A 17804-nucleotide genomic window follows, 5' to 3' on the forward strand; every position below is an offset into this window, starting at 1 on the left:
TGACATTAAAATTTAATGTTAATTTTTATTAAATGTTTTTTAATATTATTTAAATGCATGAAATCACAATAGAATTTTATACAATATTAAATATTAGCATTGTAGACAAGAATATTTAAAGCACACGCTAGTAGTTCACAATCAATCAAAGAATCGTCGTCGAAATATTTACTGTTACATATCATATTAGCAATACATGACAAGTTCGTTTTTGGTGTGACACCATTTTGTTTCAAAACATTTACAGAATTTATAAACTGAATATTAATACGATGCGTATTTTCATATAGTTGGGACCGCATAAGATTAATACATTTTACATGATTGAATAAATTATTCAACGTTTCCATAGTGTAATATAAAGAGATATTAGCTAGACTAAATTTTATAAGCTTAACATTATGAATTTTGGTAAATTCTATTACAAATTCTTCAATCCATATTGGTGGGGAATCTGAACTCACGGATAGAACACATTCTCTAATTTCTGCACGTTTTTCAATGAGTGCATCCCATATTGGTGCAGGTAATACAAGTTGAGTGCCCCGATTATCACCAAGAATAATTTCAACGATTGATATGAGTCCAACTGGGATTCCAATTTCTAAATACTTATAGGATGTTGATGTCAGAGGGTACCTTCTTCCCAAGATACGAACAGGGCGTGGGTGTGACGGTTTGAAAGTAGAATTAGAACTAGAAGAAATCAATTTTTTTATAAGATACATATAAATTTAATATATATATTTAAGATACATATAAATTTAATATATATATTAAAGATATATATAAATTTAATATATATATTTTAAGATTCAGAGTAAGATTGATACATACTTCACATATTTAATTTTCTTAGGAGACGATGCATTATCTTCGGTTGATTCGTTGATTGGAGTATAAGATACAGATTTATTATTTTCTTCATAATATTGAGAACACATTTTGATTTAATTCTATTTATAATAACTATATTCAGGTATACAATTAATAGTATTTAATACAATTTTTCTGTTCGAAATATTTCAAAACACAATTAACTCACATGTGTGACACGAAGTTTACAGATTAAACTTTATATTTTAGCACAACGTTTAACAAAATCTCAGGCAAGTTCCCGTAAGAAATGTTTTCAGTTGGCTTCCGACCATCGCAAATATGCTTTACTCCTTCCACTTCTATTTGTTGTTATGAGCTATGTGAATGGCTCATCACATCAGTTGGGAGGCGGAGACTTCCTACTCTGATTCGTATCACTTCAGATGAATTGCATTTAATTCATTAATGATTATTATTTCTTAAATCTAACGCAGACTGCATTCAACGTTTCTATCTTCAACGTTAATTCTCCAAGTCTCCGTTCATTTCTTTTGTTGCATTGCGTTTTCGTTTATACGTTATGCAAATATTCTCATACGAATGCTATTTCCTTCGACGCATGCCGACTTTCTTGTTCGGAGTACAACTGTAGCGCCCAGCGCGTACCCAACGCTACCGCGGTCGCTCGGGCGGCAAACTCGCGCTCTCATTGGCCGGTGTTTTTCGTAAATAACTCGTTAACGAAGCCTCATCTTACATTTTCGCTAAGGAAAAAGTTGTTTCAAATCACCCCCTGAATCACCCCTTTTAAGGAACTGCGACATTTTTGTTACGCCCTGTAGTGATTTTACATGTAAGGCATGCATTGGTGAAGCTCAGTGCACTTAAAGTGAATACGATATTTAATGGGGTATTTATAGCAGGTGCTAAATGTGAAAGGAAAAGCTTAAATACCAAAAACTGTGAATTATTTCGCGCATCGGATCTTGGAGAGAGGTATTAACGATGTATTGTTGAATGTACAATAACATTGTTGGAAGAATATCAGGAACGTGATAGTCGATGGGCATTATCGCGAATACTGAATTTAATCATCAATTTAAACAAGTATAATCCGATGCATGTTGGATGTCATTTCAAGCTACCGCGAGAAATACTACTTAAAAGAAGCAGTAATTTCTGTAAAATCCCATGACGATGCATGTTTCGCATTGGCTGCGTTAACCGCTTTGTATCCAGCTAAACAGTATACATTTCAGCAAAGTTCATACCCATATTATAGAACAGTGCTTAATTTTGAAGATATCGAATTTCCAATATCCATGAATGATATTAAAAAGTTTGAAACGCTGAATAATATCTCTGTGAATGTATTCAGTATCGAAGAAAGCATCAAGAAAACTAAGAAGGATCTGAAGCAAATCATCGTTCCATTCCATCTCACTAATCAGAAGAGGCATAGACATGTGAATTTGTTATACATAGAGAATGATGGCATAGGACACTTTGCATGGATAAAAAATTTGTCTCGACTTGTTGGCACACAATTCAGCAAACATAAAGAAAAGAAGTTCATTTGTGATCGGTATGTATAAACATGTAAGAACATTAAGATTTTAATTTTTATGAAGAATAAAAGATTATATATGACTACTTTTACAGATGCTTACACTTCTACAGTTCCCGTGAAAGGTTAGATGCTCATGAGAATGATTGTCAGAATATGAATAAATGCACTGTTCTGCTACCCAGCGAGAATGATAAATGGCTCAAATTTAACAAGTATTGCAGAAAGGATAGGGTTTCGTTTGTGGTTTATGCAGACCTCGAGTGTGTTTTAGAAAAAATTAAGGGTAGTGTCGAAGATGAATGTATATCGCATGCATATCAACATCATAGGGTATTCAGTATTGGATATTCTGTGCATTGTTCTTGTGACGCATCATTATCATAATATCAATATCGTCGAGATATAGACTGCGTTTCATGGTTTATTCAGGAATTAAAGAATTTCGCACAGACTGTTAAATCTATATTATCTAATAATATCTCTATGGTGCACCTAACGAAAGAGCAGTAGTGTGAATTTCACAATGCTATACATTGCCATATTTGTGAGAAACCATTCGATATCAACGAAACACGTGTGCCAGATCATTGTCATTTAACAGAGCGCTATAGAAGTCCTGCACATGTTGACTGTAATATAAATTATAAAAACTCATTCCACGTCCCGATAGTCATTCACAATTTATCTGGATATGATTCGCATTTTATCATCATGGAATTAGCTAACGCATTTGAATGTTATATTGATTTACTACCTACAACCAAAGAAAAGTATATTTCTGTTACAAAACATTTAAAAGATGTAACAGAAGAAGAATTAGGTTGTCGAAATTATATAAGATTACGATTTATCGATTCATATAAATTTTTAAATACTAGTCTTGATAAATCAGCGTCATTGCTCAGTAAAGATAAGCTAAACATTTTATACTCTAATTTTCAAATGTTATCCAAAGAAAAATTTGATTTATTGACGCGAAAGGGTGCCTTTCCATAGGAATACATTGATTGCTTTGAGAAATTAGAAGATTCGTGTTTACCATCGCGGGAATCTTTTTATAGTTCGCTGACTGATGAAATAGCATCCGAAAGCGATTACGCACACGCTGGGAACATATGGCATTCTTTCGAGATTAAAACTTTAGGTGAATACAACGATTTGCATTTAGAAATAGATATTTTATTATGAGCAGATATTTTCGAAAATTTCCGAGAAAGTTGTATCAAGAGTTATGGTCTAGATCAGGCTCACTATTACACATTACCAGGTTTTATATAGGATGCTATGTTAAAGCATACTAAAGTTAATTTTGAATTGCTCACTGACATCGAAATAGTTTTGTTTACCGAGCGGTGTATACGTGGTGGTTTGAGTCAATGTTCTGAGAGATATGCGCAAGTCAATAATAAGTATATGTTATCCTATGATCCATCGAAATCATCATCGTATCTCATGTACCTTGATATAAACAATTTATACGGATGGGCAATGTGTCAACCATTACCATATGCAGGATTTCAATGGATCGATAGTGTTGAAAATTTTGATGTATCTTCAATTGCAATTGATTCATCGATAGGTTATATTCTTGGAGTTGATATAGAATATCCACAACATCTACATGATGATCATGCTGATCTACCGTTTTGTCCAACACGTGCCAAACCCCCTGGTAAAAGACAGGATAAGTTATTGGCAACATTATACGATAAGGAGCGTTATGTTATACATTATCGCAACTTACAACAGTGTACTCAGCTTGGTCTCCGCATTACAAATATACACCGCATTCTCCAATTTAATCAATCACCATGGCTTCGCGATTATATAAAACTCAATACTCAATTTCGAACACATGCATCAAATGATTTTCAAAAAAATTTGTATAAATTAATGAACAATGCAGTATTTGGTAAAACAATGGAAAATGTTCGAAATCATGTGGATGTAAATCTTCTGACAAAATGGGATGGAGGATTTGGTGTAGAGGCAATGATCTCAAAACCTAACTTTCAAAGCAGAAGTATTTTTCCAGAAAATTTAATTGCAATTGAGTTGCGTAAACTTATGGTTAAATTCAACAAACCAATTTACGTTGGTATGGCCATTCTAGACATATCAAAAACATGTTTGTACAAATTCCACTACGATTATATGTATCCATTACACCAACGAAATTGTAAAATTATGTATACCGACACAGACAGTTTAATTTATTATATTCAATGTGAAGATGTTTATGAGATGATGAAACGTGATATCCATAGATTCGACACCAGCGATTATCCAGTAGACAATGTATATGGTATTCCGCTTGTCAATAAGAAAGTGCCTGATTTGACGAAAGATGAAAACAGTGGTTCAATAATGACTGAATTCATTGGACTTAGAGCAAAGATGTATGCTTTGAAAGTGTTTGGTAAAAAAGATGTGAAAAACTTGAAAGGTGTTAAAAACAATGTTGTAGCCAAAACGATAAATTTCGATGATTACAAACATTTTTTACATGATGCATTTGAAATAACTCGTCGTCAGTCATGCATAAGGTCTAAATTGCATAAGGTATATACTATAACAGAATTGAATATTGCTCTCAGTTCATATGATGATAAGCGATATGTTATAGCTGATTCAAATGATACACTACCTTGGGGACATTATAAAATAACATTATAACGGACAGAAGTTTCACAATAATAGATTGAAATTATTTTATGAAAATTGATTTATTTGCATTTGTTTATTTTTTATATTAATATTGTAGTAAAAACATCTTTTTATGTTTACAATACATTATTTTTATGTATCCATGAGTTGTGTGAATTATCAAATCCTAACCATTTAACATATACTTTATCATCCCTCTTACGCAATACTTTTTCCACTAAATACCCATCGGGGTTGATAACGCGTTGTAATTCATGTTCATAAAATCCTCCCGCAATAGGTTTTCCACATGAATCTTGTAGCAGATAAGTCACAGGATCAGTTATCTGTACTTTGATTATCTTGAACACTTCAGCTGTCCAATTTGGTGTATATCCGTTGTCGAAAACGGTTTTGTATTTGCTGATGCGTGCAGAGTCACCAACCTTGAATCTCGATGGAGCAGCAATCTTTATATTGTTATATACTGTGTTCAAAAGCTTATTTGCAATTGTTGGGGTAACATCACATGGCCACATTCCAATAGTTCTATGTTTTCGCATATTGTATTCAGCCACAAGACTTGGTAATGCATCGATCCATCTATATGTTCCATTGAGTGTAAACAGTTTCCACATATGATGTTTTAAAGTACGATTACAACGTTCCACGATGGATGCCTTCATCTCTGAATATGTTGAATAGTGATTAATATTGTTTTTTTAAGAATCTCTGCATTGTAAAATTCTTTTCCCTGATCGGTTTGTAAATTTTTTGGACATCGATCTCGAATTATTTTTGCGAATGCTTTGGCTACTTCGAAACCATTTTTTGTTATGAGTGGTACAGCACATGCATATTTGCTTAATGCATCTATAACTGTGAGTATGTAATGATAACCTTCATTGAATCGTGAGTATGGAAGCATCTCAACCACATCAGCTTGCCACAGATCATCATTTCCATGTACGATAACACGTCTGCGGGGGAAATTTCTTCGTGCTGACGCATGCAACTCCTTTACAAGCTGTTGCTTTTCGAGGCTATGCTTTTCCTTAGATTTCATTGATTTTTACATTGTTGTTACTGCTGTGGTCTGTTATATAATCTTCCTCTTGAGGATGAGGGTTTAATACTTGCAATACTTGTCGAGCATCATTTTGTAGTATTATTAAATTGTTCTGAAATGTAGCCAATCTTTGTTCAAATTCCTGCTGTATCTGTTGAACATTATTCTGTATTGTTATCACATTGCTTTGAAATGTGCTCAACTTTTTCTCAAATTCCTGCTGCTAAATCTTTAAGATTGATATGCATTGTTCCAAGTACTGTTTATTGACTGCAACTGTGTTGACCTCTGGCTGTGCAACATTTCGAATTTTGCAGTATTCTGCATCAATGTTGGATCCAATCATGCAGAGCGCATTATCGCGTATATTATTTCGAAACATGCTACTCCATTTATAGTACTCTACAGGTGAGGTTTCATACTTTCTAAGTGATATCCCAAACTTATTGATTGACATTTCGTTGTGAATAAATCAATTATCAGCTTGCAGTTTAATTTATAATGAGACCTGCCTCGCGAAGTTCTTCGATAATCGATAGAAACTCGGTGTCATGTGAATTGTTACCCGCTTGACGCGATGCTTCTAACAAACGCAGGTGATCTACTAATTCACTTGGATCATCCCAATGTATATAATCGAGTTGGTTATTGTTTACTGTTATAGCATTTGGCATCTGCTTGTTAACTGTTATGACATTTGGTGTAGTAAGTTCAAATCCTCTACCTGTTCGGCTCTTAATTGTATGCGCAAGTAAAGGAGCAATTATATGTTTATATTTATAACCTTTGTTACCCATTATGGGGCTTTGAGAGTTATGATCACGCTTGGGTGCATTGGTTGCCATCAATATGCTCTTGTATTTTTGCTTATCAGTATCAGTGTACACTGCATCGTCAGGAATTCTCATAAAGATTAATTCATATAAACCTTGTGTTCTAATGTATTTTTCACCATCTATAAATATATTGTCATCCTTGTCTATATAGAATTGTTTGTCGCCAAGCATTGCATCATTATCTTGGAAATGTACACCATATACATATTCTATGGCCGCATTTTTATCACTAGTTAAAAGTGCACCCATGTATTTGATACCTAATGGGCCAAAATAGCTATGAAGTGTTTCTCGACCTATAGATGTGTGTAGCGGCTGTCTAGCTGATGTTAAAATCGATTCATTAGTAGTTTCAAAAACATCATCATCATCGATAGTCGACGGTTGCACCACCGGATCCACTGATATAGAAGAAATCGATGACTTGGTTCGTATAAAATTTTTTCGTTTCGATTGAATTGGTGTAGAGGTCATGAATGATTTATCCGGTGAATGTTTCCGTTTTATATTATTCACTTTTAATTGTACAGGTGTTACAGCGTCCATTGCAGAGATATTTTGCACAATCTGTTCATCAGCTTCCATTGTAGAAGTATTTTCCACAATCGGTTTTAAGGGGTCGACATGTGGTTTAAAATATCTGTTCAATGCAGCATCTTCATCCATCTTGCCTGTTTTCAAAGCTCGATATTTTTTGCGAATAGATTCACTTGCGTTAGCAACTTCCTTTGCAATTCTCTGACGGTCCTTAATATCTTGTCTATCAATCATTGTTTGAACAGAAACGTTCTTCTCGCACGGCGCGACAATGAACAATTGATTGTATTATGCTATTGCAAATTCATTAAATCCTCTCCTGTAACAAGAAAGTTCATTAGACATCGAGCTATCCTTATCGATCACAACAGAACCATACTTGTGTTGCAAACAACTACGACACAATGCTTTAAAATCATCAAAAGGCATGTTTTAATTTAGTACCATCCTGTTTAAACAAAATCAACAGATTCGCACTATCGCGTATAGGATGTTTGGGAATTTTTGATTGCGTTTGACAGAGATAGAAACAGTCTAGCTTTGAATGTCTCCCCATTGAAAAATACTCTCTTATCGTATCTTGTTTGTCACATGCTAAGTCATCAAAAATGAAAATTGAATTTGGAAGCGATTCCTGTGGCGAAATAACATCGCAATTGTTTGAAAATTTAAAATAACCAATTTCATCTATCGATGCCAATAAATTCTCCAAATACTGATATTTCGGCTGCTGCAGGGACTTTGAATAGACGTAGACATTCTCAAATCGTACACCATAAAGGCTTTTTAATAAACTTATTAACACGTTGGACATCCCACAATTGGATGGACCACAAATAATTCCACGTATAGTGTTTGGTAGCATATTACCATGTCCGTATTTCATGTTGTTGCCAATTATTTGAATTCTATTGTCGAAATTTTTTACACGTATAATCATTGCTTGTCTCACGAACCGCATCTTTTCAAGATTCTGCAACATTCGCATCCATGGCGCTCTTATATATACATGCACCAAATTAAAATTTGTTCAGTAGTCAAAATGTTTCTCATCATATCAGATGACATCAACATTCATGATTTAACCTCTGAACAGTTGAAATATATACCAAAGAATATTTTATTGCACAAGTTTGGTACATATATTGACAATTTCTGGGATAAGCTTCCGGAATATATAAAAGCTGATAAGGAGGTTCAAGAATATCGCCGGTGTTTGAAACACTACAATCGTCCTTGGCAGCAAACACATATTGATGGTCCAGCACCACTGATTAAAAGCTGTAGTGAATGTCTTCGGCAAAAGTAAAAGCTGGTTGTGGGTTTTTGAATCGAGCAATAAACGCTCTTCCCATTGAGTTGCATATGCCTGGATATCAATTTTGTAGCCTAGGAACTCATCTTTCGAAGCGATTATCAAGAGGTGATTCAGGCATCAATCCCTTGGATGCTGCATGTCGTGAGCACGATATTGCATATTCGCATAGTAACAATCTAGGTGAGAGACATACAGCTGACGATATACTCGCTGACAAAGCGCAAAAACGTATCACTGCAAAAGATTTGACTCTGAGTGAAAAAGCTGCAGCTGCAGCACTTTGGGCTGCTATGAAAACTAAAATGAAACCTGGAATGGGAATGAAAACAAAAAATAAGTGCAAATATAAGACTGGAACAAAAAGAAAGCGGATACTTCCAGTTGCAAAACGTGGTTGTATTTTACCTATTTTATCATTGTTACGTGTTCTGGGCTCACTAGTTGGTGGGGCAGCGGAGGTAGCTAAGGAGATAAATGATAAAAAGGCTACGGAAGGCCAACTGGAAGGAATGCAACGTCACAATCGAGCTATGGAAGGGCGAGGAGTTTATCTCGCTCCGTATTGTGCCAATTGTGACAATTGTGCCTACAATTTCTACAAACGGTTGATAGTAAATTTAAACGTTGAATCTTTGTAATCATAATTCAGTATGAATTGGGCTGTTTCTTGAAACATGTCGATAACATTTAGATTAAGTGGTAAGAATAACATTCTGGCGGTAAGCTAATTTCTGCCTGTAGATTTGAGTGATGATACTTATGAGCTTGGTCTAACAGCTTTTGAAACATATAATACGATACCAAATGTGAATTCTTTCCATAACACATTTTACTTTGATAAGGATGACAAAGCAATAGTGATTCCCGATGGATCATATCAGTTGTATGCAATAAGAAAGTATCTGAATCGCGCAATTATGCAGACTACTCGTCGTCTAATAATTATGTAAAAACAGATGTATCTAAAATGGATATCGACTTTGACATTAATGATGATGATAACAATGTCTATGATAATTTATTAATTCGGGCTAATAACAATACCATGAAGAGAGAAATAAAGTGTGCTTATCGAATAAATTTTACCAAACCTAACAACATTGGTTCATTGTTAGAATTCTCATCCACTCGCGCTTTGAAACAGAATCAGTGGCATGAATCGGATAGCCCAATTAATACCATGGATATAAACATTATTCGAGTAGAATGCAATATAACTGCTGGCGCATACAACAATGTGCAATGTGCATTGATAAGTGCACACATACGATACATGCATTCTCCCCAAACGTACCACCTGGATATGGAATATCAGAAACGCCTGCTCAAGTCATTTACCTTCCGATCATTGCACGGAATATTACGGATCTATCAATACGCATCATAGATCAGACTGGACGATTAATTGATTTTCATGGAGAAGAAATTACAGTAATGTTACACATACAGCGACGTCGATAATACATGTATTACATGTACTACATGTACGTCAAGAAAACTACCCGAAAACTGGTTCCTTGCACAATGTTCTGGGGTAAGTGCCGTGGGGTTTACATAGTCCTCTTACCAAAAGGCATAGCCTTCCCCACTTCGTGGCAAGATCCTTTAGGAACAATATTCCCATTCTTTTGCAATACGGTATCGGACCGCTTGCCTTCTCTAAACACTCGCTCTTCTTTTAAACAGTCACACAACACCCGGTAGCTGGGAAGTCCAACGTAACCATCAGCCATCGGTCGCCAACGGGACTGTTTAGTCTCATGCACCCTCAATTAGCCACACGTAAACTAAGACCCTATCATAAATCCATCAAAAACCAGTCATCATCTGGCCATCCTTCTCAAATTCTCTCTTAAAAATACGTTGACGCTAACATGTAAATGAGATGTTTGTATTCAACGAAACACGGCATCAAAAAACGTTTTCCTTTACAAATAAGACTGCATACGACATTAAGGCTTCCCCTAAATACATTGAAAGGAAAAAAAAGAGAAGCTAAGTGCAGTGAATATCGCATTTTTAAAATCATTGGGATTCATTGTGCATAATTATTAAAAAACAGTGAATATTTTAAATATTGCTGAACAACCCATGTTCGACGATCATATCGTCAAGCTTGAAACTCATACATACAATCCGTATGCTAACTCGGCGTTTGGATATGACGATGAGATTAGAATACCTATACATCAACAAGATCTATACGCATTGCATGTGAGAGTTTTCTAAACGTGGAAGGCAAGGTGGTGATAAAACATCGAAATCATGAATCAATTATAAAGTTGGGAAATAATTGCATAGCATTCATGCTTGACGAAATTCGATACGAACTGAATGGTGTGGAAATTGATTACAATAGAAACGTTGGAATAACTAGCACACTTAAGAACTACATATCATTTACATGCGATGAAGATAAAATTATGAAGAATGCCGGATGGAACATTAGATGGAACGATGAGAAGAATGTAAAATACCATTTCAATTTTTGCGTACTACTAAAAAGTTTATTGGGATTTTGTGAAGATTATAAACACATAGTAATTAATGCTCGTCACGAGTTCATTTTAATACGATCACGCAATGATAACAATTGTCTTGTAGGATCTTTAATGCTAGAACCTGAAATCGAGTTATTTAAAGTACAATGGCGCATACCACATGTAATATTGAATGATATTACTAAACTATCATTACTACATGCTTTAAAAAGTGGACGAAATCTGAGCATGTGTTTTCGTTCGTGGGATTTGTATGAGTATCCTCTATTACAAACACGACTAAGCATTCTTGGTCTGTTAAAACGGCTACACAATTGGAAAAGACGCGATATGTAATTTTTGCTTTGCAAACTGGTAAAAAAAATGTAATGAGTGAAAATGCTACAGAGTTTGATAACGGTAAGCTATCCAACGTGAAAGTTTATCTCAATTCAGAATTTTATCCATATGACGATCTAAACACTGATTTCAACAGAAATAAATATGCTCTTTTGTTTAACATGTATATACATTTTTCTAAGGCTTATTACGGATGTAGCAATAGACAAGCGTTTCTAACGATTGATGAGTTTCTACAACATGGTCCTCTCATGGTGATTGATTTTTCGCACCAAAATGATTCATTCAAGAACAGTACTGAATATGTGCGTATAGAATTTGATTGTTGTGAAAATATTCCCGCAAATACTACAGCTTATTGTCTTATTCTACATGATCGCGTAATCGAGTACAATCCCTTAACAAATATTGTATGCAAAATAAACTAATAAATAAGAGTAAAAACATGTATTTTGAACTATTCAATTATTAATTTTGAATGTTTAAGAGAAATTGCATAATATATATGTATTCATTTTATCAAACCATATATTTCTTCTTCTTCTATCCCTCCCCCATTTCCTTTAACGTAATAGTAATAATGATTTAATTACTTTAATGTAATGATTTAATTGCTGTGCGATATAATTCCATTGTTATTTAATAACAATTTGAAGTATATAACATTAATCATAATAAATCATTGCACGATGTGGTTTAATTGCGATTTGATATATAGTTCAATCATCTATCACCTATGGTTCAGTTGTGGATCGATATGGTACAATCATGGTTCGGTTGTAGATCCATGCGGTACAATCATGGTTCAGTTGTGGATCGATATGGTACAATCATGGTTCGGTTGTAGATCCATGCGGTACAATCATGGTTCAGTTGAGGCTCGATGTGGTACAACCATGGTTCAGTTGTGGTTCGATGTGTTGCATTGATGGTTTGATGTAGATCGATCATTGTACAATTGTAGTTCTATTATGGTTCGATATGGATTGATCATTCTTCAATGTGGTTCGATTGTGGTTCATTACGCTTAAACCATAGGCCGATATAGATTGGTTACTGTTCAACATGATCCGACTAATGATTGATTAAAATTTTGATTACAGACCAACAATAGTGCATTATTTAATATAGTATTAATAAGATGCAGTTATGATTAGAAACATGGTTCTGATTCCTGAATATACATGTATCATACAGCACATCACTACATTGTCTCTGTAGCTGAACGCTGTGAGACTGTAGAATCTTGCCATGCAGGTGACAGATAATAATGATGATCTAGTGGGGACAAAACTAGTGGGGATAGCTATATATAACGTGTGATCTGATGAAACATTGTTGCAATTCAGAATAAAAATTTATAAAAATCCAAATTATATTTTTTTACATTGGAAAGTTTCCCAAAAAAATTGGAATCGGCAGCACTGGATATCGTAAGTACTATTTTCACTTTAATTATACTTTAATTAAGCTGTAACGAGCTTCTCTCTGGAATACTTTCAGATAGTGACATTGCATTGAGAGTAACTGAAAAGATATTGTCTGAGGGTACTCCTAGCGGAGCTCGCGATAGTTTTTACTTTCTCAAGCGTCCACGCACCCCTAAATTTATACAATTAATTCTTTATGTATTTTTTCAGCTCATAAACCATTGGTTTATGAGGTTCTATGCCATCCGACGTCGGAGGCAGCAAAACATCTGTGAGGAGCACCAGGCGTATCACGCCGTAAGTACCATTTCCGAATTATACATTTCAATAAAATACTTATTCCATTTAATTTTTTATTAATTTTCTGTATCCTTCGTTTGCTTACAGCTTATAAACTTAGTGCTTATAATGCACCGTGAAAAGCGCCGCCGCCGACAATATAATAATGGGTTACGATCCGAGGGCTAAATAGTCCGACCGAGGGTGAGGGTTTTTTGGGATATTGTTATTGTTTCGTGGACGAACCAACGGGTAATTTTGCATTCGTTGAGTGCCACCTCACGGATGTAGACGAACCAGTGCGCAAAGGTCAACACCGGGAGCCTCCTCAGGTTTTAGGTAGGTTTTCGTGGACTAACCAACATTCAACTTGGCGAGTATCGGGAGCCACTAGGGTGGAATAAAGACTGTGGACGAACTAGTGAGTAACTTTGCAGTCGCCAGGAGCCACGGGACGTGGACGAACCAGTGCGCAATGGCCAACACCAGGAGCCACTTGTAGGTTAGGAAAGGGATCTTCGCAAGGATTGCGAAGATGTTAGTATAGCCTCAAACTTTTAAATTTATATGTCTCGAGCAGTAAAGATATAATATTTGTGGGATCGTTACGCGTTCGCTTCTTATTGGATTTAGGAAAGGTTTTGATTGAACTAAGTCCAATTTAACAATCCTTATAAAAATGTATATTATTACACGTTTAAGTTTGACTCGAAGGAATACAATTGTCGATGAGTTTAAGTGTCCTGGAACTACGTCCTCTCTCTCTAGATTACGCACAGAGGTATGCGGGGGACGCGTCGTTAAGACCACGTTACAGTGAATTTATTTTACGTACTGTACTCTATGATTCTGCTCGAAGGAGAACTAATGCTCGATCTTGCTTCCAGTCTCAGCCGCATACTGAACTCGAACTGGATTGGAAATGAGCCCGCTAGACCGAGTTTCTTGGCCTTCTTATAGTCAAAAATCTATGGCAGAAATGGTGGGGACTCGACTGCATCGCAGAGTTTCCGCGAAAAGTTCAATGATATTACTTTCAATGAAGTCTATTAATTGGGTTCAACGGAAATGCCATCGGCCCTTACATGGTGACGTCCATTCGAAGTCAAAGGTCAACGGAAGGGGCTTTAAATCGAACCCTTTTATAGTTACTTTAGGTAACTCGTCTGGACTCGTAACAAATGAAATGTGTGAGTGGTATTATATATCATTAAGTTATTTATTCGGTTAGTATGAATATCGTAATACGATTTTTAATAATTCCATACATCAATAAATTAAAAACTTATATAATATTTTTTTATATGTATCAGATAATTAACTACTCCCGAAGAGGAAGAAGAATGAGGCGAATTTTTATTTTGTATTTTCTATTTCTTTCATTTTTCATTTTGTATTCTTTATTTTTTTATTTTTCATTTCAATAAAATATAATTTTTTTATTTTTGCACTTAATTACTTTAACTACCTATATCGCTTCCCCTTCCCAATAAGGTGATAAGTGTTTAAAAATATAAAATTAAAATTTTAAGGACATGTTTTAATTTACGTGGTAAATACATATTAAAAATAGTTTTTAAAGTTTTAATTAATATTCTCAATCGCCTATTACTCTAATATCTGGTATATGTCTGAGTTAAGTTCGGGTCGTGCATCATAATTGAAGCAAAAAGCAGATTTGCACTTTTATCGCCTATTACTCTAACTTGTGCTTCAATTACGAAGCACAACCGAGACTTAACGCAGACCTACACCAGACCATGCAACCATTCTTCGTCTCCCAGAAACTTATGTAATATTGATTGATAAAAATGCAAAATGATGACGATGTTCTCGTGCAGTAACCATTTACATTTTTATCGATCAATTCTTTTCGTTGGTAAAACAAATTAGCATCTTTATCGATCAAATTTCCGTCGGTAAAGCAGATTGGCATTCTTATCGATCACTTTTCCGTCGGTAAAACAGATTTGCGTCTCTATCGATCTATTTTTCCGTAGAAAAAACAGTAGTGTGTTGATTTTGACCTATTGCAGGCGTGATGCCATTAAAACGTGACGTCAGCAGGCGCGACGTCACCAAGGCGTGACGTCGCCAAGGCATGACGTCATCGAAGCGTGACGTCACCAGTCCTGACGTCAGCAGTCCTGACGTCAGCAGGCGTGAGGTCACAAGTCCTGACGTCAGTAGGTGTGACGTCACCAGTCCTGACGTCAGCAGGCGTGACGTCGCCAGTCCTGACGTCAGAAGGCCTGACGTCTCCCCACACCCCTCCGTGACGTTAGCCCCTTCGAGAGCCTGTATAAACAACCCAATACCCAGCTACTCACGACATACATCGACTCTAACGTGGAACTACGCATTGTATAGCACTGAAATCCATGCCTGACTAGCCTCGAATCATATTGGTGAGATACCACCGCGTTGGAAGAAATATTGCGTAATTCTCGACAAAATTAGACTTTAACGTGAAACTACGAATCACATGTCACTGAAATCAATGTTTCGACAAGTTTCGAGTCTTATTGTTGAAATACCGCCGCGTTTGATGAAATACTGCGACTTTCAATTTAAACGTCGTCTTTAACATGGAAGTACGCATTCTATAGCACTCAAATCCATGTTTACATAGTTGCAAGTCATATTTGCGATATAGCTCCGCGTTTAATGAAATATTGCGAATTTCACGTCAAACGTTGACTTTAACGTAAAACTACGGATTATACAGGGTGTAACAAAAATGTCGCAGTTCCTTAAAAGGGGTGATTCAGGGGGTGATTTGAAACAACTTTTTCCTTAGCGAAAAGGTAAGATAAGGCTTCGTTAACGAGTTATTAACGAAAAACACCGGCCTATGAGAGCGCGAGTTTGCCGCCCGAGCGACTGCGGTAGCGTTGGGTACGCGCGCTAGATGCTACGATTGTATTCCGTACAAGAAAGTAGTCATACATCGAAGAAAATAGCATTAGTATGAAAACTGAAAGCGACATAATAAATAATACCGAGTCCTTTTTTTGTTTATCACTTGAAGTGAATTATTACTTAAAATCGAGGAAAGCTACGTGCAACGTAAAAACAGGAATATGTAAATTTCATCAAAAAATAAAGGAAGAGGAGAACAAACCTCACTTGTAGTTTGTAAACCTGTGTCACTGGGTCACTGTACCGATCCTAGTCATCGACCGTCGAAATGGTTTATGCTAGGGCACGCGTTTAGGTAATTTATGGCTTTATTGCTTTGGTTTCGAAGGAGACATGATCTCGGAGTGTCCGAACAAGGAAGGTCTGAGGTGCTTAAACTACGTGGGGCGTACAAGGAGCTTCATTGGAAAAATTCTACCCTACCAGGGGGTTTGGCACGTGTTGGACAAAACGGTAGATGAGCATGATCATCATTTAGATGTTGTGCATATTCTATATCAACTTCAAGAATATAACCTATCGATGAATCAATTGCAATTGAAGATACATCAAAATTTTCAACACTATCGATCCATTGAAATCCTGCATATGGTAATGGTTGACACATTGCCCATCCGTATAAAGTGTTTGTATCAAGGTACATGAGATACGATGATGATTTCGATGGATCATAGGATAACATATACTTATTATTGACTTGCGCATATCTCTCAGAACATTGACTCAAACCACCACGTATACACCGCTCGGTAAACAAAACCATTTCGATGTCAGTGAGCAATTCAAAATTAACTTTAGTATGCTTTAACATAGCATCCCATATAAAACCTGGTAATGTGTAATAGTGAGCTGGATCTAGACCATAACTATTGACACAACTTTCACGCAAATTTTCAAAAATATCTCCTAATAATAAAATATCTGTTTTTAAATATAAATCGCTGTATTCACCTAAAGTTTTAATCTCTAAAGAATGCCATATGTTCTCAGCGTGTGCGTAATCGCTTTCGGATACTATTTCATCAGTCAACGAACTGTAAAAAGATTGCAGCGATGGTAAACAAGAATCTTCTAATTTCTCAAAGCAATCAATATATTCGTACGGAAAGACACCCTTTCACGCCAATAAATCAAATTTTTCTGTGGACAACATTTGAAGATTACAGTATGAAATTTTTTGCTTATCTTTACTGAGCAAAGACGCTGATTTATCAAGACTAGTATTTAAAAATTTATATGAATCGATAAATCGTAATCTTATATAATTTCGACAACCTAATTCTTCTTCTGTTACATCTTTTAAATGTTTTGTAACAGAAATATACTTTTCTTTGGTTGTAGGTAGTAAATCAATATAACATTCAAATGCGTTAGCTAATTCCATGATGATAAGATGCGAATCATATCCAGATAAATTGTGAATGACTATCGGGACGTGGAATGAGTTTTTATAATTTATATTACAGTCAACATGTGCAGGACTTCTATAGCGCTCTGTTAAATGACAATGATCTGGCACACGTGTTTCGTTGATATCG

At 35.5% G+C, this 17804-nt stretch overlaps 3 protein-coding genes across 3 annotated transcripts; all 3 read left to right on the forward strand.

The window, feature by feature from the left end:
- Positions 1–2141: 2141 nt before the first annotated feature.
- On the forward strand, positions 2142–3667 carry LOC143187802 (uncharacterized). Its single transcript, XM_076392003.1, has 6 exons — positions 2142–2408; positions 2540–2753; positions 2796–2875; positions 2939–3371; positions 3414–3533; positions 3582–3667. Exons 1-6 carry the CDS (start codon positions 2142–2144, stop codon positions 3665–3667), a joined length of 1200 nt encoding a protein of 399 aa, XP_076248118.1.
- A 6-nt stretch (positions 3668–3673) lies between these two features.
- On the forward strand, positions 3674–4174 carry LOC143187804 (uncharacterized; the record flags this gene model as incomplete). The annotated part of the gene is made up of 1 exon (XM_076392004.1): positions 3674–4174. A coding segment is annotated over exon 1 (501 nt), but the record flags the coding sequence as incomplete, so codon positions are not given.
- A 135-nt stretch (positions 4175–4309) lies between these two features.
- LOC143187805 (uncharacterized) lies at positions 4310–5065 on the forward strand. The gene has a single exon (XM_076392005.1). It carries the CDS (start codon positions 4310–4312, stop codon positions 5063–5065), a length of 756 nt encoding a protein of 251 aa, XP_076248120.1.
- The last annotated feature ends 12739 nt before the right edge of the window (positions 5066–17804 follow it).

This window comes from Calliopsis andreniformis, unplaced genomic scaffold (assembly GCF_051401765.1).
Source record: "Calliopsis andreniformis isolate RMS-2024a unplaced genomic scaffold, iyCalAndr_principal scaffold0320, whole genome shotgun sequence".
Lineage (NCBI taxonomy): Eukaryota > Metazoa > Arthropoda > Insecta > Hymenoptera > Andrenidae > Calliopsis > Calliopsis andreniformis.